General features: G+C 54.3%; 5 protein-coding genes across 5 annotated transcripts; 1 reads left to right on the plus strand and 4 right to left on the minus strand.

Annotated features, from left to right (window-relative positions):
* Positions 1-14: 14 nt before the first annotated feature.
* On the minus strand, positions 15-1,689 carry SODALDRAFT_320466 (hypothetical protein; the record flags this gene model as incomplete). The annotated part of the gene is made up of 2 exons (XM_028609537.1): positions 15-553; positions 681-1,689. 2 exons carry the CDS (start codon positions 1,687-1,689, stop codon positions 15-17), a joined length of 1,548 nt encoding a protein of 515 aa, XP_028463806.1.
* Positions 1,690-3,626: 1,937 nt separating this feature from the next.
* On the minus strand, positions 3,627-4,994 carry SODALDRAFT_352846 (hypothetical protein; the record flags this gene model as incomplete). Its single annotated transcript, XM_028613613.1, has 2 exons — positions 3,627-4,807; positions 4,885-4,994. The coding sequence occupies 2 exons, from the start codon at positions 4,992-4,994 to the stop codon at positions 4,099-4,101; spliced, it is 819 nt and encodes a 272-aa protein (XP_028463807.1). The 3' UTR covers positions 3,627-4,098.
* A 5,699-nt stretch (positions 4,995-10,693) lies between these two features.
* On the minus strand, positions 10,694-11,916 carry SODALDRAFT_282703 (hypothetical protein; the record flags this gene model as incomplete). The annotated part of the gene is made up of 2 exons (XM_028608354.1): positions 10,694-11,284; positions 11,371-11,916. The coding sequence occupies 2 exons, from the start codon at positions 11,914-11,916 to the stop codon at positions 10,694-10,696; spliced, it is 1,137 nt and encodes a 378-aa protein (XP_028463808.1).
* A 2,410-nt stretch (positions 11,917-14,326) lies between these two features.
* On the plus strand, positions 14,327-15,146 carry SODALDRAFT_328386 (hypothetical protein). Its single transcript, XM_028610676.1, has one exon. It carries the CDS (start codon positions 14,411-14,413, stop codon positions 14,687-14,689), a length of 279 nt encoding a protein of 92 aa, XP_028463809.1. The 5' UTR covers positions 14,327-14,410; the 3' UTR covers positions 14,690-15,146.
* Positions 15,147-16,069: 923 nt separating this feature from the next.
* SODALDRAFT_283121 (multidrug resistance protein) lies at positions 16,070-20,260 on the minus strand (the record flags this gene model as incomplete). The annotated part of the gene is made up of 3 exons (XM_028608385.1): positions 16,070-18,294; positions 18,380-19,645; positions 19,735-20,260. 3 exons carry the CDS (start codon positions 20,258-20,260, stop codon positions 16,070-16,072), a joined length of 4,017 nt encoding a protein of 1,338 aa, XP_028463810.1.
* Between the last annotated feature and the right edge of the window lie 882 nt (positions 20,261-21,142).

Below are 21,142 nucleotides of genomic sequence, written 5' to 3' on the forward strand. Positions count from 1 at the left end.
AAGGCCGGTTCCATTCATCGAAGTTTCAAACCCCCAATCTCCTTCCGCAAGACCTCAAGAGGACGGAACGTGCCTTCGAACGAAACAATATTTCCGCCTTCATGGTCAGGACGGAAAAGAGTGACAACGGGCGGAGAAACGGACGGCTCCTCCTCGGGAGGCGGGCCACCGGCAGCAAGGGCGCGCTCGCGCATCATCTCGGCGACGCTCTTGACCTCGGAAAAGTTGCCCACGATGCCCGTGGGCGCCTCGTCCCAGATGTCGTAGAAGTGGAGGCCCTGGGAGACGTGGCTGGAGGCAGAGATGGGGGTGGGCGGGGCAGGACGGCCCGTGACGGCCTCGAAGGAGGTGGTGTCGAGGATCTGCAGGTTCAGCATCACCGAAGCGGCAGTGTCCCACGCATCAGCCGGGTAGGGGTCCGGCACGATGGTCTGCGTGATCAGACCGCCGGCGGCAAGACCCAGCTGCTGCACCATCGGGGGAGCGGCCGAGCTCCCGCCACCGTTGCTGCTCTGCTGAAGGTCGTTGGCGGCGTGGTCATCCGGCATGACAACTGGATCGACCCACATACGTCAGTCCTTTGCTTTCTTCTTCATCCACTCTACCCATCTTCCGCTTTTCCTCTTCTCACGCTGACCAGGGATCGATGCTGCGTGGCGGCTCGTAGGGGTGATACTTACTGGCCATTTTCGCCAGAGCCATCCCGCCATGCTGCTGGTGGACGCGGCGCAGACGTAGAGTGGAAAATCCGGGCGGAAAGAAGACATCGCCGAGCCTCGTGCCGTCGCCAAAATCGGTCCGGAGCTGGCGTCTGAGGTGCCAGGCCGGCGAGCCCTTGTCGCCGGACTTCTTCGGCAGAGAGAGCGCCTGGTCGGCGACAGGGGCGTGAAACAGCTTTTGCAGGACCCCCTTGACATCACGCCAGGTCGAGTTGGGCCCCAGTCCGTTCTGCGCGAGATCGAGCACCCTGGTGACCCTGCGGCCGTCGTCCTCGAAGCGGACGTTGAAGCGCTGCGGGGTGTTGCGGACGGGCGGCACAATCTCGATCTGGATGCCGCCGACGCGCTCCTCGCCGTAGACCTGGGCCTCGACGGCGAACCCGGAGCCCTGGGGCTGGGCGACGAACTGGCGCACGCTGCCGTTGCGGGACACGACGCCGTCGAGCCAGGGCTGCTCGGGGAGGACGACGTAGTCCTGGATGCTCTTCCCCTGGGCGAGCATGCGGCGGCGCTTGTCGCGGGTGCGGTCGTTCTCGAGGACGGGGAAGCCCGAGATGGCGTTGACGCCGCCCACGAAGATCTTGACGGCGAAGGGCATCTCCGCGCTGAACTCGATCCACATGGCCTCGCGCTGGTACATGGGGAAGAAGAGACCGCCCTTGTACTCGACGTCGTGGGGCAGTCTGCCGGGGTAGTCGCGGACCTTGAACAGGGGGAAGGTTCCACGGCTGGGGGGGAGGCCGTTTGTGCGCTTGTTGTCCGGCACACGGATGGTGCGGTTGAGGGTGATCGTCAGTGCGTTTTTAACGTTGCCGTAGTCGACAACAATCGAATGTCTCTCTCGATAGTTGCGGAGCCTGACGGTTAGGTTGCTCGTATTCGTCAGAATACTGCCGGGATTGGTGACGGAGCTGACCTCTGGCAAGACATCGACAGAGTCTTTAGGGGAAGAAGAACGGGAGGAAGACATCACGACAGCTTTGTCTGGGGGTCCTTTAACGGCTGGAGTTGCTCGGGGAAATGAGTTGTTCGTGTGTTCTTCCGGGGTAAGACAGAATGGGACGAGACTGGCTCGGTGTAGATTGTGTATCAACTGAGTTTGTCTTACTGAAAGCGAATAATGATAATGAGATGAAGAGAGATGACGAGAAAAGTCGAAGTTCGGTATCACATAGATTTCCGTGTAGAGCATGGGACTTGGAGACGAGGATAGAGCATAGAGGCAGGCTCATTCTTATAGTTATCTGAGGCCTAAGATGCATCATTACAACGCAGAGGAGGAACAGAGCGCGTGTTAGATGGTCTGAACCCATGTTGATTCAAAGGACGCAGTACTCCGTAGACTGGGCAGAGAGCAGAGACGATATCTGACATTCTGATACATTGATTACAGCTAGATGGGACAGGACAAAGGCCGGTATGAGACCCGTCTGATGCCATTCTGCAAGACAGAAAGGTGAAGATCCTCCTAAACACTCTCTTGGGGAACACTGATCTGTCTTGGATGAGAAGGTATCTGCTAGGAGTATCCTTGGTGAGGTTGAAGTTTGGACTTCACCTAGAAAGTGAGTTGTTGCGAAACGTACGGAAAAGTACGGAAGGACGGCGTGTCCGTTGAACATTCGGTGTCGTTGACGGCCTCCTTCTGATTGGATAGAAATAGCCCATTGTTCATTGGCGGAATTAGAGAAGATCTGGTCCAATCAGACAAAAGTACCGCTCCAATGGTTAGTAATCGAGTGACTTTACCTGCGTACTTCATTTTGTGTGAGGCTCCCCCTGAGAGTACCTTATGCATCTCTTTCACGGCACCATTATACGTATTTCTTCTGAATTCCCACACACCTTCAATCGGCATTGATCACACGGCGGCATTGCCGGCTGCCCTACCAGAGCCACTGAGGTTGGAATGACGTCGTAACTGAAGCACAATTCCGAAACCGAACATCGGATGAGCCCTGCTTTCCCTCTCGATCCCCGCCTTCTAGTGAACAACGTAACTTGCTTTCCCCTTCTTTCGGTGTGCTGCATGTCAGTCAGTTGGCCAAACAAAGAAACACCTCGGGTATCCGCATTGCTGTATATATCACATTGACGACAATTCGTGGCTTCATTTCACTTCGTACGGCATGCAGAAAATCTGTTTGCTGCCCAGGAACCGTTTCGAAGGCGGCCTTTGCTTGGCCCCCCAACTTGAACCTCCGCTCCTTTTCATTGACAGGCAAACATGATGCCCTACAGTTGCAGTTAGCTGCGTGGGGGGCAAAGAGGGAAACCAAACGAAAAGGGACAAAAAATATCAGACCCATTATCATCGGTCGGGGACACCGCTCCATGGTTGGCTGCCTCGTCGCCGCGCTGCTCACTGGGCCCAGAGGCCTGGGTTGCATTGAGTGACTCTCCCTTTCCTTCCATGACCTCTCCGTTCCAGCGGGTTGGGTAGAATCAACAAGGCGACTCGTTAGTGCTGAGCAGTGCTCCTTTTGCTTGGCGTTTGTCCCTCGATGGACAGCAGCAACAGCAGCAGCAGCAGCCACAAACCTCTCACCTGCTGCGCCGAGCTTCCTTCATATCTTCTTGCGACTGGATGTTTGGGAGATAGGTAATCCTCTGTAGCAGGCTGCAGCTTCTCTCGCGTCGCGAGATCCGACTCCCCGTAAGATGCCGGGTACAGTTAGCTCCGATTTCATCCCCCCTATCCTATGGCATACGTCTTGCACCTCGCCAAGATAATCTGACGAGCCAACAACGTCGAGAGGAGGCAAGAGAAGCGACAATAAGCAGGCCGGTTGTGTTGTCAGGTTGAATTCAGGAGGCTTGTTGTTTTGTAGCCTGTGCAACGTCACACGGTCCTCGACGTCCGCCGTCCGACGTCCGCCGTCCGCCGTTACCTCGTCCGTCGATCAGGGTTGAAAACTCCGGTTGCCTCACTACCTAGACGCACAAGTTGGCCTGCCTCGCATGATGGGCTGTATTTGCCCGTCTGTTCCATTCCACCACACTGCGCCACAAAAAAAGTCTTTCAAACCGAAAAAGAGTACATCATTCAAATCGTTCGTCTCATTCGGTCATTGGGCTGGCCAACGAGTTATTGAGTAATCCAAGTGGCCCCGGGGTATCTATCCCAGGGAAAACGACCGGTGTTCCAACGCCTCGTTCATGGGTATTCAACACGCCTTTTCGCTCTGTCATGTCTCATAGATCCAGTTCTCGTAACACAATAAACGCACATCTGGCTCTCGTCCATTTCCGCTCGGAAAAAAAGGGAAAAAAGGGAAAAAAAAAAAAACCGACAATGGTATGGTCTGGTAAGCAGGCTTTTGAGGGAGGTTCTTCACAAGCGATGGGCAGACCAGCCGTCCCTGGCCAGTGGCAGCAGTCATTGCTTCTTTGCTCGTTTCCGCTTACTGCTCGAGGCGCCTTCTTCTTCGTCTTCGTCGCTGCTCTCATCCCCATCGCGCCCCTTGCTGCCCACTCTGTCCTTGCCCTTCTTAATGGAGATGAGGCAGCCCTGGTCCCTAAGGCGCCTGGTGAGCGGCGTGCTGGCGAGCATCCCGGGAAAGTCCTTGGCGCTGTAGACGGTGAACACGTCACTCATGACCGAGGCCCGGATGCTGGAGTTCTTTCCGACCTGGCCCCGGAGGGGGTCGAGCACGACCACGGAAAACCTGAGGCGGTATTCTCCGCTCGTACGGCAGGACAGGTCCGAGAAGCAGAAGAAGCAACCTTCCTCGCCATTTTCGTCTTCGCCGACGAATGCCGAGGCAGCAAGGGATCCCATGAGCCGCCGCTGTTGGCGGTAGTCCTCCGGCATGATGGAGCAGTCTTCCTTTCCGTCCTTGCTCCATATGGTACAATGGACCACGAAAAACTGGTCCCATAGCCGTCGACTGATCTCCTTTTTCGTGAGGTTCGGGTTCGTGATGGTGAGCTGCACGATAGGCGGCGGATCTATGGCCCTGCGGTCTCTTTCGCCGAACCCGCATGACCTAGCCGCCTTTGGCTGCTGTCGCATGTGGATCCTATATTCGTCCTCGACCGAATCTTTGCCCGGAGCAGGAGGCGAGGGCAGGTGCCCTGCATCGTTGCTAAGAAGATCATTGATTCTGACAGCTTCTGTTCGTCGACTCGTAGGAGGCGGAGCTTGGCGGCTATGGGAGCTCACCGGCCTGTGTTGACCTGGTGAAGCCTTCCAATTCTGGGGTGGGAGGGCAATAGGTGCTTGGGTCGCGTGGCCAGAGTCTTGGGTGGTTGGCCGTGGGCCCGGATGGTCATGTCGTGGATGTTGTGCGTGGATTTGCTCCTTTGTCGTGGTGTATTCGTCGGCAGAGGGGTCGCTTGCACTGGATGAAGGGGTAGGGGAGCCCAGAAGACCTTGCGCAGAAAGATGAGGAGGCGGTGGTACCGGCGGCAGCCTGGGGCTGCGATATGGGGGGTATGAGGATTGGTATGGACTGGAGTGGGAGGCAAGAAATGACGGCGGCCGGTGTGAGATTGGTGAAGTGGTTTCGAGATGATCTTGTGTGTGGCGAGTCCTTGGCTGGCTATGCGTCAGATTCGGGGATTCAAGAAGTGACACTCCTGAAATCAGACTGGCGCAGGATGGTAAGCGGATAGCACCGGTAGGTGCCGAATATCGGTCGCCCATTGCTGTAGTGCCAGGTTAAAGCATCCGAGTTGACGTACGGGTGATGATGGGCGTTCTCGTTCAAATAGAAGGAGATGGAGAAAAGAAGGATGGAAAGAAAAGGCCAGAGATAGCAAAGTCAGTACCTGGTGTACCGAAGAAGAGACAATGAGGAATCGGTACACATAAGAGACAAGCTTCGGTGGACACGTGATATGGTCTAGGTACGATTCAGGGCGGGGAGCAGCAATGTAGGATAGTATTGTGGATGAGATTATACGTCGGTGGTCGCGATGGTGACAAGAACAGAACGTCCCACTGTCAACGAGCCTGTTGGGTGCAGGCAGAACATGAGACGCAGAAATAAATGTTGGAACGTTGAAAGAAGAGAAGAGGAAGAAGGTGGGGATTTGAAGAACCGAACAAGGAACAAATTTATGAAGGGGTTCAAGTTCAGTTGAGTGTGTGGGGAAGTTGCAAGACGACCAGGGGGGAAGAGTACGTTATAGTGTAAGTGTACGTTGTAGATGGAGCGTATAGCGTAGATCATGGTTCCGTTCGAGACCAAGGACAACCCGTCATAACGGCGCCCAGACGAGGGTTGACAGGGAGTGAGTGCCCGAAAGATAGCGCGTACCTTGTGTCTTAAGAGATGTTGATGTTATTCAATAGGTACGTCGGCATGGATGCATACGGGAATTGTGATTGACGTGCGGACGGCGAAGGAGCATACGGGGAAGATCCCTGCTCTTGGGAGGATTCGAGCAGCGTGACGGCAGCGGTACAAGCTGCAACGCCAAATCCCTAAGAATTGCCGAGCTTCTTTGTTGTCGAAACTGAGTGACACTGGCACCCAGAAACCAGGAACTCGTGGGCGCGGAGGGAGGAAGGGGCGTTTCTGGTTGATATGCGGCATGCGAGGTGACCCGAGACGAAGGAGGGTGGAAATCAAAAAGATGCATGAGGGTGAAGAGGAAGAGAGGGACGGGACAAGGGGATCGGCGAATAGCCGTCAGCAGAACTAGGGGCCGTTACACTTTCCCGGTTACCCGGTACAGGTGGGCGTCGGCTTGTTGAGTGGTGAGTGGTGAGTGGTGAGTGGTGAGTGGTGAGTGGTGAGTGGTGAGTGGCGAGTGACACAAGAGGTCGAGAGAGGAGCGTCTCCAGGGGGTGACCGCTGCAGGGGAGCGGAGGGAGAAGTCAACGGCGGAAGAAACCGTTCGGCGCGGTGCGGTCGGCTGTTATCGAGTACATTGAGTAGCACGGAGACAAATAGACAGATCGTCGGGGGTCGAGCAGAAAAACATAAACATAAACAGATTGGACTGTCGTTTTCTCTGTGATGGACCTGCCAGTTCGTGACGACAAAATCAGGTAGTTCAGGGGGCCGATATTCAGCTGTACCCTTCGCTTCGCACCGGGCTAATACGGGGTTGAGCGTTCAGGCAAGAGGAATTGGCGGACGGCTGAGAGAGAGGCGGGTTATTATGATCCCAATGCACCTCCTAGAAGGTATAAGGCCACGGGACGATGCAGCAAGCAAGTGACTGGCGAGAGGTGAGTCGTGACCCAGGTATAACGTAAGGTACGTACCTTATGTAGAAAAGTAGGTGCAACGTAGTAGGTATTTTGCTTGCATCCGCGATAGCGCAGATTAAGCGAAAAGGGTGAAGGAGAAGGGGGGGGGGCCGGAGCAAACTCCGGGTGAATAGGAGCCAAGCTTCTTTCCAGGTTCCTGGGTAATCACGCTACGTTGTGGGTACTTTACAGATAGTTCGTCACATAAACAGATATACTTCGTACCTTGGCGCATATCCAACGTACCTAGGTAAGGTACGTCAAGGCTGGTGGAAAAGGAGAAACACTGCACTGCAACTGCAACCCCTTAACTTCCAACCAAGCCTAAGCGATAAAATACATACCCTTGGATATGCACGAACACGACCCACATCTCGGCATGTAGCTTAGCCGTACCAAATGTCAGGAAGAGTAAGTTGCCTGCGGTGTACCGGGTGATACTTTGGATGCCCCGGTAAGGTTCTTAGGGTACATGTCACGTGTGTTACATAACCTGTTTTGTAGTACTATCTAAGATAGATGGACATTCCTTCATAGTACTTTCAGAACTCTTCAAGGAATAAGAATCATGAGTTCGCGTACCCATATTCTTCCAGGTTGTCTGACACCAAACAGGCCTTAAAACAAGCCCAAGCGGCCAGAAGTGTAGGCGTATCAATGAAATGGTCTACCGCGCCCTACCACGTACGCTTTAAACAAGCCATGGTGAGGCCATGTGGGGCTTCTACGTACGACTGTACATGCAATACATAATCGCTGCGAGTTTTGAGTTTACCCTTAATGTCGGAATTCTGTTTTGTTTTTTCAACAGCCGACGGATTGCTTATTTTTGACAGGGTTGGAGAGTACTGCCGGGATGGGAGCGGGCGGTGAACCACGAAACCGAGTTCCTGGACGACCCCTTTAAAAGTCCTCCAATGACGATGAAGGGATACTTGGTGGGGTGGCAGTTCTGTTATAAAGGACGGAGTAATAACAGAGCCGAATACGGGAATACACCGTCCGAATCAACCATGGTAGAAATTACAAGGTAGGCCCTATGACATACTTCGTAAGTACACTGTGCGATTTGCTCTGCCGTATCCGTGAAGCCAGTTCCTTATCGGTCGAGTTTATTTGTCTTGCTTGCGACACTCGTTCCGCATGGGCTTAGGTACCTTAGCTAGGTATCCAAGTTGGGATGTACCTTTCGAAGACGGATACCTCGTGCCTTACCTACTTACCTTATTAGGTATGAAAGATCGACAACCGCCAGCTTTCATACACAAAAACGTGAAACGTGCTCGCACCACAACACATCCGGACAGCGTGGCAGTTCACTGCATTGGCTGGGGGACCGCTCTCCTGTCTCGCAGCAATATTGCCGATAACAGCCAGCGTACGTTGTATTTCTTCCGCACCGACCCGTCCCAAATGCCAAATACCCGGTCGTCCTTGGGCAACCAACAACGTACATACAACGTACATCCGGACTCTATCCAGGCCGACGCCGTGTTTATTCTACAAGCGCTAATGCACGGCAGCCTGAGAAAGCCGCCATTATTACCGGCAGTAGAGCGAACCTCGCCCTCTTTCTCCTCCTAGGTTGGTGGATGTCTTCGGTTGGCCATAGACGACATATGGAGCTCATCTGCCGACCTGGCTTTAGCTCGACCTCGCGGCGGCCTTTTCCCTGTTTGTGCTGAAGACAAGACCAGCACATGACGTCCACGCGAATGTTTCATGGCAATATGGGCAAGCGGAAGAAATATTTCCTGTGTACGGAGTACGTACAGTTGTACGGACGCATGTTCGAACCACGAACTACGGGAGTATATCCGTATATTATTTATTACTCCTTCGTATAGCCATGGCCGGGTTGCATCAAGGGATTTGCAGCCCGTACCAGGTTTGAGAGTCAGCCACAATATATTTGGCATGTTTAACCAGGTAGCCTCCCCGGATAAATCATCCAAATCTTAGGCCCGCCTTCGAGTTGACAGCTCACCAGCCGACGTTGCATTGACAAATGTGTACCCGTAAAGTGGCAGCCGGATTCGGGGAATACACAAAGGGACAATCATCACTACCCGCAATTGCGCCGATTTACCCCAGCCAATCGATCCTATTAACGTGACAGCAGGTGTCTTCTGCGTTCCTTTGTCCATGTCCTTTCCTGGAATGATTCCTGCTTCCTGGGAACCGAAAGAAGGGAAATTGAGGGCAATTGACAAAAGAAGAAGGGGGGAGGGAAAACGTACATCGCTCGTACGAAGTAACCCATTTCTCAAATAAACGCGTATCGGGGGCCGCTGAACGATCTTCCGCCTTTATCTCGACGGTCATCGACGGTCATCGACGGCCATCTAGTCAATCTGATTAATCTGGTTATATTATAATAATTAGCTGGTACCGTACCGTACCGTCCTCACCTAAACAGCAAAGGCGGATAATTGCTCCGCTCCATGGTTATCCAATGCCCACATGTTTCGAATTCAGCCTGTCCGTCTTGCAACGCCGGCGCCCTTAATACACCATACTATTGTATAGCGGTTGTATTTCCCCCAACTGAACCGTGTTTAGTGGACGCTATATCACCGTTGCTCCTTGCCCATATCGTTATGGGTTTCGACCTTCCCGTACGGACGTGGTCCACGGTTCGGCGTGCCCACTTCATGCGCGTTGCGGAGGATATCACGAACTTTCATAACGCGGGGGTTTGAAACGGATGGTTTCGGGACTTGGATTTTCCCATTTGGACTCTTGGCAAGGACGGATAAATAGTTCTTGTCTTTCATAGGGCTGGACCGTTCTGAACCATCTGCCTAGACAGCGAACTCGTTGAAGAAGGAGAAGGCATGCCTGTTTAATTTCTTCGTCGGTCAGACCTGAACAAGGTGATTAGTACCTTACCAGCGGTGTGCGATCCAGAGGCGACCTGAATTTGGTTCTGGCTGAGGCCGAGTAAGTCATGGGATCTCTCTCGGCGTTGCAAAAGGGTGGGGAGAAGCCCTCCGCATCCGCGTCGTTCGCGGATCAAAGGAAAGGTTAAATCGTCGGCGGCCAATGATAATGTTGTGTGCTCTTTGCCGGCTGGAGGGACAACCGACACTGTGAAATAAGGTAATGTAAGGTACCTTACGTTGTACGATGGCAAGCGAGTCCCGAGCCGCGTGCCATGGCCTAGCAAAGCAGAATTCCTGATACCCTTTGCAAGATGCCCCTAACATATATGGGTGTTGTATTATCCCCTTCGTAGAGGGAATTAACAATATTAAGATCCCCTCTTGCGCGCTATATAAGCCAGTTTCCCACCCTATGGACCATCCGCCCATGTCCCTGACGTGACCGCGTCGTCCCTCGCCCAGCCTGGTGCCTCCTCCAGAACACCGGCGACCCAGTTTTCTATATCCATTGAACGCCATATAGACGTCCCCGGAATATGCCGAAATTAATTCTGTTGTGTAAGGGAAACATTGCCTGGAGAGGCTAAAAGTAGGCTGCAGACCAATCGGTCCTAATATGTATATAAGGCTCAAGGGCCCAGTCACAAAAGAAAAGGAAAAAAAGGGAAAAATAGTATGTCGTGCAGAGAGGGGGTATCAAAGCCGAGATGCAAAGAAAGTATAGTAGGTCCATGTCGGCCATTAAATCGTTTGCTCAGGAAAAAAAAAAAAAAAAAGTCCAGGACTCCAGGCTGCCGCAAAGGGAAAAAAAGGAAGAAAAAAAAAAGAAGAAAAAAAGGAAACCTCGCATTCCGCGATGCGAAATGATTGGCGTGGTATGCATCTTACAAGAGCAGGAAAGGAATCGCAAGCGCCACAGCCGTCACGGCAAACGTCCAAGGCGGCAGATGCAGCCCGGCCAGGTTCTCACTCGGTTCCGGCAACGTCTCGTTGACAAACTCGGGCCCGCAAACCGTGTTGACCTGCCTCGCGGCGCTCTCGTAGCTATTCGCGATGGGCTGGGCCCGGTCCGCCGACGCGGCCTGCAGGATGGCCATGGTTTCCCCCAGGCACCAGTTGCACGTCGGCGTGGCGCTCCCGGGAAGGCTCATGTTGAGGGGCAGGAGGTAGAAGTAGACGTTGGACGCGTTGGTCTGGTTGGTGACGGCGCTGGCGTAGCAGTACATGGACGTCTCCGGGTTCTGCAGGCACGTCGCGGCGTACAGCATCTCGTAGGTGGTCAGGCCTAGGTAGGCCTGCCGCACGACCGGGTGGCTCCTCTCGTAGTCCGGACCGCAGTTTTCCCTTTGGATGAGCGCCTGGGCGGCGTTGCCGAGGAAGGTCTTGCAGGAGTTGACGTCGGCCTCGCATCCTGCGTCGAGCACCCGGACAATGCTGACCAAGGTCCTGGCTGCGTTGAAAAACGAATAGGAGCCCTGTTTTCACCCGGGGGCACCGTGTCAGTTCCATCATGTTGCTTTGCCTTGTAGATTACGCCGGCGAGGACATGTTGCCTTCTTACCTGAAGCAGCATGGATATCGGGTAGCACTTCTTGAACTCCGGATCCGCGAGCAAGGCATTCAGAAACGCCGGACATTGCGTCTCCTCATTGCTAGTGAAGGTGGACGCCATGACGGTGTCGAAGGGGGAAGGCAACGGCGCCGGTGCCTCTGTCGAGCTCGGAGTCGGCGGGGTGATGGACAGAACCAAGGTCGAAGCGGCGCTTGGGACTCCCGTGGTACCTGTGGCATCTGTAGAGGCGAGGCTAGAAGGGGCGGCGGAGCGATCGTCGTCCTCGTCATTGTCGTTTTGACGTTGACGCCTCCGGAGCTCTGACTCGTCTGTGGACAAGGTCGACGTCGCAACATTGGCGACGAGGTTATCTCCGACAGAGCGAAGGACTGGTGGAGTGATTTCGGGCGGGTGAACCTCCGGGGGTAGGAGAACGGCGGTGGTAGACGCGATGCATGCGGTGAGGATGATTAGGCGTGAAATCCATGGTAGCGTTGGAACACGGCGAGCCGTGGGGCGACGAGAGAGCGACGAGGTGACTAGCAAAGGAGACATGGTAAAGCGGGTTGACGTCCTGGGGGAGCTGGGGTCATCCCCTGCCCTGCCCTCTTCCTCGTTCGAAACCAAATAGTTTTCTATGCCGATGTGATGGCCAATTACTTGGTCCCGGGTTCCCTCCACGTAGTCCATACACACACACACACACACACACGCAGAGAAAGACCACTATACAGCGGTTCGTGATGGGCTAACAAATAACCAGGTCGCGTCGTGGTCCGTACGGATATGTAGTAGGATCCTGGGAGAAGCTGTATTTTCCCGACGGGGAGGGTCCGTATTCCTCCCCAGACAAGTTGGGCCGGAGAACCTCTCGACTATCGACAATCGTTGTCGGCGTACTCAGCCTGCGATGTATAATAGGCCGGGGCTGCTCGTAGACGTATATAATAGGCGTCTGTCTCTGTCGGGTCAGGACGCTCGGCTCGACGCAAGTCGTCGGATTGCAACCGTTTTCCACTGGAGCGAAGGACCGGGGTTGAGTGTTGACGGAGCGTGTCAGCGAGAAGACGACAGTGGCTGGGGTAGCTGGGACGTTGTTCGATTGCGACTCGGGACCTGAGCTGGCGAGGTCGTGACGATGTGGGAGGGAACCGCGACGGAGGACAAAGGGTCAGTGGAGGCCAAGGCATCAGACAGAGGGGAAAGTCATTTTTGGGGATCTCGTAGTTAATAAGAAAGAATACGGAGAGGTGCAAGGATACATGGGGTGAACGAGTGCCTAGACCCTCGGTTAGATTGTCCAGATCATGCAGCATGCACAGATATTGGATGACACCCGGCCGGGGACAGGGGGCAGGGGGGTTGGCGTTGGTGAGGAGAAAGCTCTTGGTGGTGAGGGAAAATATGTAGGGCACGGGCGTGAGTAACGAACAACTGAGTTTACAACAAGACGACTGGGGTTAAACCAGGGAAGCCGCGCCGGATTGTTCCTTGAAAATGATATATTTATTCCGATGCGTACGAAGCAATTAACGCATCGAGTGATCACGTTGTAAGCGCAAAGTGTGCAAGAATCGGAGGCCAAGCAAATCCATAGTACTTCGTAATATGAAGTTCTTGGAAGGCCAGTAATTACAACGTAAATCTTGGATACACGGTGAGGGGAGCAGTGCAGCCTGCATGGAGGGTGGCATAGGTAGCAACCTGACCAGACGGAAATGGAAGAGAGGAGAGAGATCGGTTTGGATGAAGGTTGCAAATGGGATATATTATAAAAAGGTATTCATACCGTACGTTGTAGTTGTACTCCGCACGTTGCATCTCTGTACGAAATAGGTGTGTCGGCCCGTCGTCGGGCGAGTGAGCAATAATAGACTGGCAAGAGGGGAGCCAAGTCCTGTATAGAGGGTAAGGTAGGTTGTATTATTCGTCATCGTAGCCAAGAGGACGCATTGGTTCTAGACCGAGGGAGAATAGAGATTAGGTACATTGTAGAGGAAGAGGGGAAAAGGGAAAAGGCGAAAAGACAAACAGGCGACATGGGTTTATGGTTTATTTGGCATACCTACTGTATAGTGATAATGTCCGGGGGGCCGAGAGAACGGACAGGGGCGGGAGATGGACTAGTTGGCAACCATTTCAGGCAGCGCGTTCTAGGTCTAGGATGGGGCCTAGAATATTGTCTCTTTGTTTCGTTTCGAGAATGTTAGCTCGTCGCAGGGCGAGACTTTGTGATCGATTCATTTCTCTTGTTGGTTCCTCCCACCAACAGTGACGATGATGATGCTGGAGCGAAGTGAGACCCAGGTCTCCTGCGGCTGATGGACTGACCTGAAGCGGACCTAACGATTTTTAGGTGGACACGTTTGCTGCATTGCTTGCACTTGCACTTGCACTGTCCCACTCCTTACAACGTAAGCCTGTCTAATAAGAACCAGTGGAGATTGCTCCGGTGGTCGTCGTGGTGGGGAAGGAAGGGAAGCTTGGAAGGTTCCCCGTAGATCCAAACAAGGGAAATCGGACGGAAGAAGAAAAGAATAAATAAACAAATTCCTAGTCGGTTGAAGAAGCTTGCATATATCCCGGACTCGAATGCGAATAATAAATATGAGAGCCGGCGGAAGAAAACGGAAAGCCTGCGAGACATGAATGGCTCCTGAAATGAAGACGAAGGTTGGGAGAGAAGCGAAAAATAGCATCCACAACTAAGGTACCTGTAACGACTGCAAGCTACATGTGTACAACGCTATATGGGCCCACACAACCATCAGGGGTCAGAGCCAATAAATGAAGAATAAGATCGGTATATAAAATACGCACTGTGTAATCAAACTTACACGTAGGAAGCTACCTACATACCTTATTATTCACAGGTCATCAAGGTTGCATCAGCTCTCCAGACATATAATACACCTGTATAAGGTAAGGTATGAGGTATTCAGGATACCTATACTCTATGTACGAAGTTCTGTCCATCCACCGTTGCTGACTGCATCTTTCACCGCTCACCGTCCACCGTTCACCGTTGTTCCCCCAGGTGGACGGGCTGATGGATATCATCTGCGAAGTCAAGCCCACGCGGCATGCATATATCGTGTCGACTGGTTTCCACTTCTTTCTATCCCTTGCTTCCGGACTCGGTCAGTCAAAAGATTACATGAATAACTTTGTTACCGGTCGACTCTGTTTTCCCCACGGCCACGACACGACACGACACGACACGGCACGACACGATTTGACGCCACGATCCTCCCCGCCGTTAATTTCTCGGATTTCAGACGCTCGACGGTGGGAGACAGACTCACCACAAAATCCTCGGCCTAATTAGGTACTTAGTGTCACCGGACGGTCCGGTGACTGGCCCCCTTTCGTTTCTCTATCCTGTAATCTTCACCACCAAAACCCGCAGGCAATTCTTTACGAGGCCGTACGTTGTACTCTTTCAGCTACGGTTCTATCCTTGATTTGCATCTGATAAGGATATATCGTCGTTGACGCCGTCGTCGCGGGATACGCAGGTAGGTACCCGTCCGTTCGTTCCCCTGTATCCTAAACCGCGTTACTCCGATTCCCCCGAGTCCGGATCTTCCCGTGGCCACAGGAACATTCCCATGCCAGCCTTATGCATTCCTCCTTACGTATGCTTCCATGTGGCGCACTCGGTTCACTCCGTTTGCTTCCGTTGCGCTGACATGGAGGGATGCCCACGAATTACCTACCTATGTACATACATACGCCACGATGGATTATTCGTTCCCACCTCTGAATTGACCTTGTCCAGACTTTCCCTCGCTTTCTCAGCCCCTGCTCACCACGCACGGAAGTCCCTCCCCGTTGATCGGGGATGAAATTACGTTGGATCGTGCGCCGTGCACCCGACCAGACCGGCGGGCGCAGTGTCAGACGCGCGTGGACCTACAACGTACAACGTACCTTGTCTCTGTCGCGTAGTACGTGGCCTATGAGGTCCCGATATGCTAGAAGAATAGCTTGGCGTCGTCGTGGGTAATAATGCAAGTCAAGTGCGAAACGGGGAACGTACATAATACGTCTTGCCAGCCTGTGGATTACAAAAGTGCTGTTAGTCAGCAAGTTTTACCTTGTACGCACATGTACGTGGCTGCCCCTGAGATTTTGTTTAGTAAGCGCCAGCGCCACCAACTACCACCCGTGGTTGCTTGCCCGCCATTATAATGGCGCAGTAATAGTTGAGGACATGCGTGATCAACGCCCGTCGCGAGCCGTTGATTGCGCTGTGTACGCAACATGCAGGTTCGAACGGCGTCTTCATTGACTGTTCAAAAGGGAGGAGGAGGATACCCGTTAGAAAAAGAAGAACACCCCCCCCCCCCCCTTCTCAATAAATAGGAAGCGTTCACCTCTGCAGAACGCAGAACACGGCGCCGTAACACGTAGCTGCCCGACGACACGGACATCTCCCTGTTTTGAGTATTTATATATATAAGCCACCTTACATAGGGGTAAATGGAGTTTGATGCCCTCCGTAACGCCTTCGCCTAGATCCAGAAGTCGAGGCACAAAGCCCGCTTTCTACTTTTCAGTCAATCAACATCTATATAAGAACCGAAGCCCACATCGGGAATGGCAAAAAACCCTCCTGATTGGAAGTGAACATATAAACAATAAAAATGGCAAGAGAAAAAAAAATGTAAAAATATATAAAAGGAGAAGAAAAAGAAAACAAAATTCACCCATGCTTTTCCAAACTCTGCAGATTTACCAACTCGGCGTATCGCCCGTTCATATTCATCAACTCAGAGTGCGTGCCCTGTTCGACAATACGCCCCAGATCGAAGACGTAAATAATATCAGCCTTCTGAATCGTGCTCAAGCGGTGCGCAACCGCAATGGTCGTGCGGCCCTTGGCCGCCTTGTCGAGGGCCACCTGCACGACGTGCTCCGACTCGGAATCGAGCGCCGACGTGGCCTCGTCGAGGAGCAGGATCTTCGGGTCGCGGATGAGGGCGCGCGCGATGGCGATGCGCTGCTTCTGCCCGCCCGAGAGCAGCGTGCCCTTGCTGCCGACGACGGTGTTGAACCCGTCCGGCAGCGACACGATGAAGTCGTAGATGTTGGCCTCGCGGCACGCGAACTCGATCGCCTCGTCGCCCACCTCCTTGGGCGTGCCCAGGAGGATGTTCTCGCGGATCGTGCCCTGGTACAGCGTCGGCTCCTGGCTCACGAGCGCGATGTGCGACCGGTACTGGTTGACGTTGAGCGTGCTGATCTCCCGGCCGTCTATGAAAATCCCGCCTGCCAGAGGGTCGTAGAACCGCTCAAGCAGGGCGATTGTGGTGCTCTTGCCGCAGCCCGAGGCACCGACGAGCGCAATGTATTGGCCTGGGCGGACGGTGAGGTTGAGACCTCGCAGAACCGGCTGTTCGGGCCGCGTCGGGTAGCGGAAGTGAACATCGCGAAACTCGATGGTGCCGTCCACGGACTCGAGGGACTCGCCCTTTCCAGACCACGTGTCGATAGACGGCTGGCGGTCGTAGAGCGTCTTGAGGGAGCCGGCCGCCTGGTGAGCCTTGCCCATGTCCGGTGCAAAGGAGAAGATCGTGCCCGCGGACTGCGCGCCGAAGATGATGGCCGAGAAGCAGACGAAGAACTGGAACATGTTGTACTCGTAGCTGGCGATCAGCGTACCTCCATACCAGAAGCCGAGCGCGAAGGCGAGAAAGGTGAGCGACTGGGACGCGGCGTAGAGAGCGCTCGATCTGAGGGTGGCAATGAAACTGCGGCGCTGCTGCTGGGCGAGGGAATCGCGATACATGCGAAGAACGTCGCCCTCACGGGTCAGCGACTGAACCGTGCGGATGGCGGAGATGGCCTCGGACGCAAAACTGGCGGATGAAGCGTAGGCCGCTTTGGAGCGGCGCTCAAAGTGGGCGAGAATCCAGAAGCGGAAGAAACCGCAACCGAGGAGGACGGGGATGGTGGAGGCGCACACGAGAGAGAGCTTCCAGCCAATGGCGAGGGAGAGGGTCAAGGCCGCGATGAGCGTCGTAGTGACCAGGAGCAGCGTGCCCAGGGTGACGCCGCTGAGGCCGGCGAGGTGCGTAGTCTCCGTCGACAGGAACGAAGTCAGGGCGCCGACCGTGTTCTCGTCGCGGTCGAAAAAGGCGACGTCTTGGCGAAGCATGGTGCGGAAGGCGCTATCTCGAGCACGGTGGATGAGCCGCTCGGAACATTTAGCAAAGATGACACCCTGCACAGTGAAGGCAAGGAACTGGACAAGCGCGAGCATGAGATACATGGAGCTCCAGAAGTCCGAGTCGGACTTGATTCGACTCCCATTGGCCGGTGTGACGGGGACCGACAGGGTGGTGATCTGTTTAGCGAGGAAGACGGCCTGCGTCGGGTTGCCGCCACCACAGATGATGGAAAAGAATAGACCGACCAACATGAAATGCCATTCTTTCTTGTTGAAAGAGCCGATGAGCCTAATCAACGTGGCGAGACTGTACTTGCGGTCTTCCTCGGACGCGTTGCCTTGAAGCGCGACGCTCGAGGCTGATTTCGAAGTCGTTGTTCGTTCCAGACGGGCAGCCACGTCATCATTAGGATCATGGACATAACCTTCCTTGGAGCGGGAGGCTTGGCGGATGAGCTCCTCTTCCTCTCGGTCGATGGCCTCTTCCTCTTCCACGCTCATCTCGTTGGCTGCGGCGATGTTCTGCGCACTGACGAGGTTGTAGTAGGCGCCATTCCGCTCCAGAAGCTCGTCATGGGTTCCTTGCTCGACAATGCGGCCTTCGGACATGACAACGATGTTGTGTGCGTCTTTGATGGTCGAAAGCCGGTGAGCGATAGTTATGGTAGTCCGCCCTGCCGAGGCGACCTCCAGAGCAGCCTGGACGACACCTTCGGACTTGGTATCGAGGGCAGATGTGGCCTCATCGAGGAGCAGGACTAGATAAAACGATGTCAATTAGCGTTCGGGGGGGTGGGGGACAAAAGACCACCGGAGACAATCTTGAAATGCCCAGAAACGTACTCTTGGGATCGGACACAACAGCTCTAGCAATAGCGATGCGCTGCTTTTGACCGCCGGAAAGCAGGAAGCCGCGCTCGCCAACATTGGTCTCGTAACCCTCCGGGAGTTGGGTGATGAAATCATGCGCGTTGGCCTTCTTGGCCGCATCGATGACCAGCTCGCGTTGCTTCTCCTCGCTCTCGTGCTCGTGCTTTGTGCCGATAAGGCCATGCCGGATGTTGTGGAAGATGGTGGTGGCAAAAAGAGTCGGTTCCTGGCTGACGAGGGACATTTGCTGTCGCAGCCAACGGAGGTTCAGCTTGCTGATGTCATGATCATCGAGGTACACGGTGCCCTGAACGGGGTCGTAGAAGCGCTCGACAAGGCCAACGATGGTGGACTTCCCCGAGCCCGAGGCCCCCACTAGTGCGGTTGTTTTGCCGGCCGGGATGGTGAGGGAGACATCCTTCATGACGACTACTTCGGGCCGGGAGGGATAGATGTGCTTGATGTTCTCAAGACGGATGGTCCCCTCGAGCGAATCGAGCTTCTCGCCTTCGTCGGTAGAGGTGTCCAGAGGCGAAGCACGGTCGATGGTGTTGTAGATCTTGCCGGCGGCGGCGGTGGCGTTGACGAAGGCCTGTATGTTGGGGGCGACGTTACCGAGGTTGAAGGCGCCGATCATTATGGACATCATGATGATGAGGACAGAAGAGAGCTCGACGATGCCGTCAACGATGTACGTGCTTCCCATCCAGAATGCCAAGCCGTAGTTGAGGTAGAGGATAGTCATCATGCCGGCGACCATGCAAGCCAGAGCTGTTTTGACCCTGAAGCCGTAGTGCTCGGCTTTCGTAAGGTGTGCGTCGTATTGCTGGGCCAGACGGTCCTGGGTGCCGAAGGCGACAGCATTACGGATAGAGCTGAATACCTCGTCGGCGAGACTGCCTCCCTGGGCGTATGAGTCGAGGGATTGTTTGTTGTACTTCATGATGAACCTGGATCCGCCGCCCATGCAGAGAAGCAAGGCGAAGACGGTAGCGGAGAGGATGAGGGTGAGCCGCCAGTAGAAAATGAAACCAATGACGAAGGCGGTGACAAAGGCGGCCACGGCGGTGATGGTAAGGGCGACCTTTTGGGATATGCCGTCCTGAATGAGGTTCGTGTCGGCAGTAATGCGGGTGGTCACCTCGCCTGCGCCCAAGTTGTCGAAAAAGCCAATGTTCTGACGCAAGCAGCTCTCGAGATAGTGCTCTCGGATTTTGGCGCTAATGTGTTCGCCAGTATCTTCAGGAGTGAGGGCATGGACATTAGCAGGAGGGGGGCGCAAGAGCCATAGGTTTCTATCTTGCCGAAAGGAATGGGGGGGGACCTACAGAGGAAGCCAACCGTGGCAAGGTAGGTAACAACAAACTCGCCAATGGCCAGGTAGACGAAGTACAAAACCAGAGTGACGAGCTCGCCCATGAAATCATCATAGGTCAGGGTGTCGGTGAAAAAGTAATCTTGGAAGACGCGTTGCAGGTTGCCGAAGATGACGGTCATTAGAGGCAGGGCGGCACCAGATGCGATGGCGCAGAGGACGGAAACGGCTATGATGATGATGTCGTTGGCCGAGGCGTATCGGTAGAGGCTTACGAAGCCCGACTTCACCTCTGGGAGGACGACCTGGCGTCTCAAGACGGTGGCCTCGTGGTCGGGAAGATGCTTGAAGGGGTCCACGTCGGCGCCATCCTTCGCCGAGGTGTCTTTGGCCTCTCGGGCGTCTCCATTCGCGGCAGTTGATGCGTTGTTTTTCTCCTGTTTGGTGGAATCCCCATGCGAGGAGACCTCCGTCGACGAGCGAGGACCGGGGCCCTCTGAAGGGGTAGGTTTTTCAGGTAAAGAAGCCGTTGGAGCCATGGTGCGAATACCTACGGAAATCCGTGGCGTTTAACGGAGTGGAGTGGTGTATTTGCTGAAGCCGGCATAAAGCTTAACGGCCAGCGAAGAAATAGTCGGGACCTCCCTGGTCTCTTCCTGAGCAGGGCGTCCTCGGACGTTGAGCTGGTAAGAAACTGCTCGTCGATGCTCAAAGTAGACCTGGTGCGTGAATCATGGGATAGGCGAAAGGAGCACCACTGTCTTGTGTTTCTCGCCTCAGTTCGTAGGTGGCCCAATAGTAATTAGATGAAGATCAGAAGAAGATCAGACAACCCAACCCGGGGGAAACATGGGGGGGGGAGGGGGGGGTCGATCTTGTATAAACGGAAGCGAAGAAAATTGACAGTAAACTGAAGAAAGAATAGATGTAGTGGGGGTGACGCTGACTGGGAGGAGGGTTAAAAAGAGACACGAGAGCCAAATAGAACAAAGGAGAACGAATGGGAGCAAGAGGTGTACGAGTGTATTATGTTGCCGCTTGCAGATGATTAAGGTAGGTACGGGTGCCTAAGGTAAGGTAAGGTAGGGGAGTGATAATTGTGAACGAGTACAAGGTAAGACATGAACGAGGGCTTCTTGGGAATCTGGGCGTGGGAATTCCAGTCGGGGAGCTCCTTCCACGTCCTTCGCTTTTCGCGTCTGGAAGGTATCATTCCATTCCATTACCTGCACCCCCCACATAGATCGGAGAGTCGGGGCAAAGGTCGCTCCGTGGAGCACCACCATTCCTGGCCGCTGTGACTCAAAACGGTTTAGCACCCGCCAAGCTCTCGGCCGAGGTATCCCTGTCTGTTTCTGATGGGGGCTCGCAACAACCCGCCCAGACGGGCAAGGTTGGGCGGGTACGATTACGAACAAAAT

This window comes from Sodiomyces alkalinus (genome assembly GCF_003711515.1).
Source record: "Sodiomyces alkalinus F11 unplaced genomic scaffold SODALscaffold_10, whole genome shotgun sequence".
Taxonomy (NCBI): domain Eukaryota; kingdom Fungi; phylum Ascomycota; class Sordariomycetes; order Glomerellales; family Plectosphaerellaceae; genus Sodiomyces; species Sodiomyces alkalinus.

Bases quoted from the DNA above. Each gene is read 5' to 3' on its own strand.
- SODALDRAFT_328386 (XM_028610676.1), top strand. From the start codon at position 14,411: ATGGATATCATCTGCGAAGTCAAGCCCACGCGGCATGCATATATCGTG.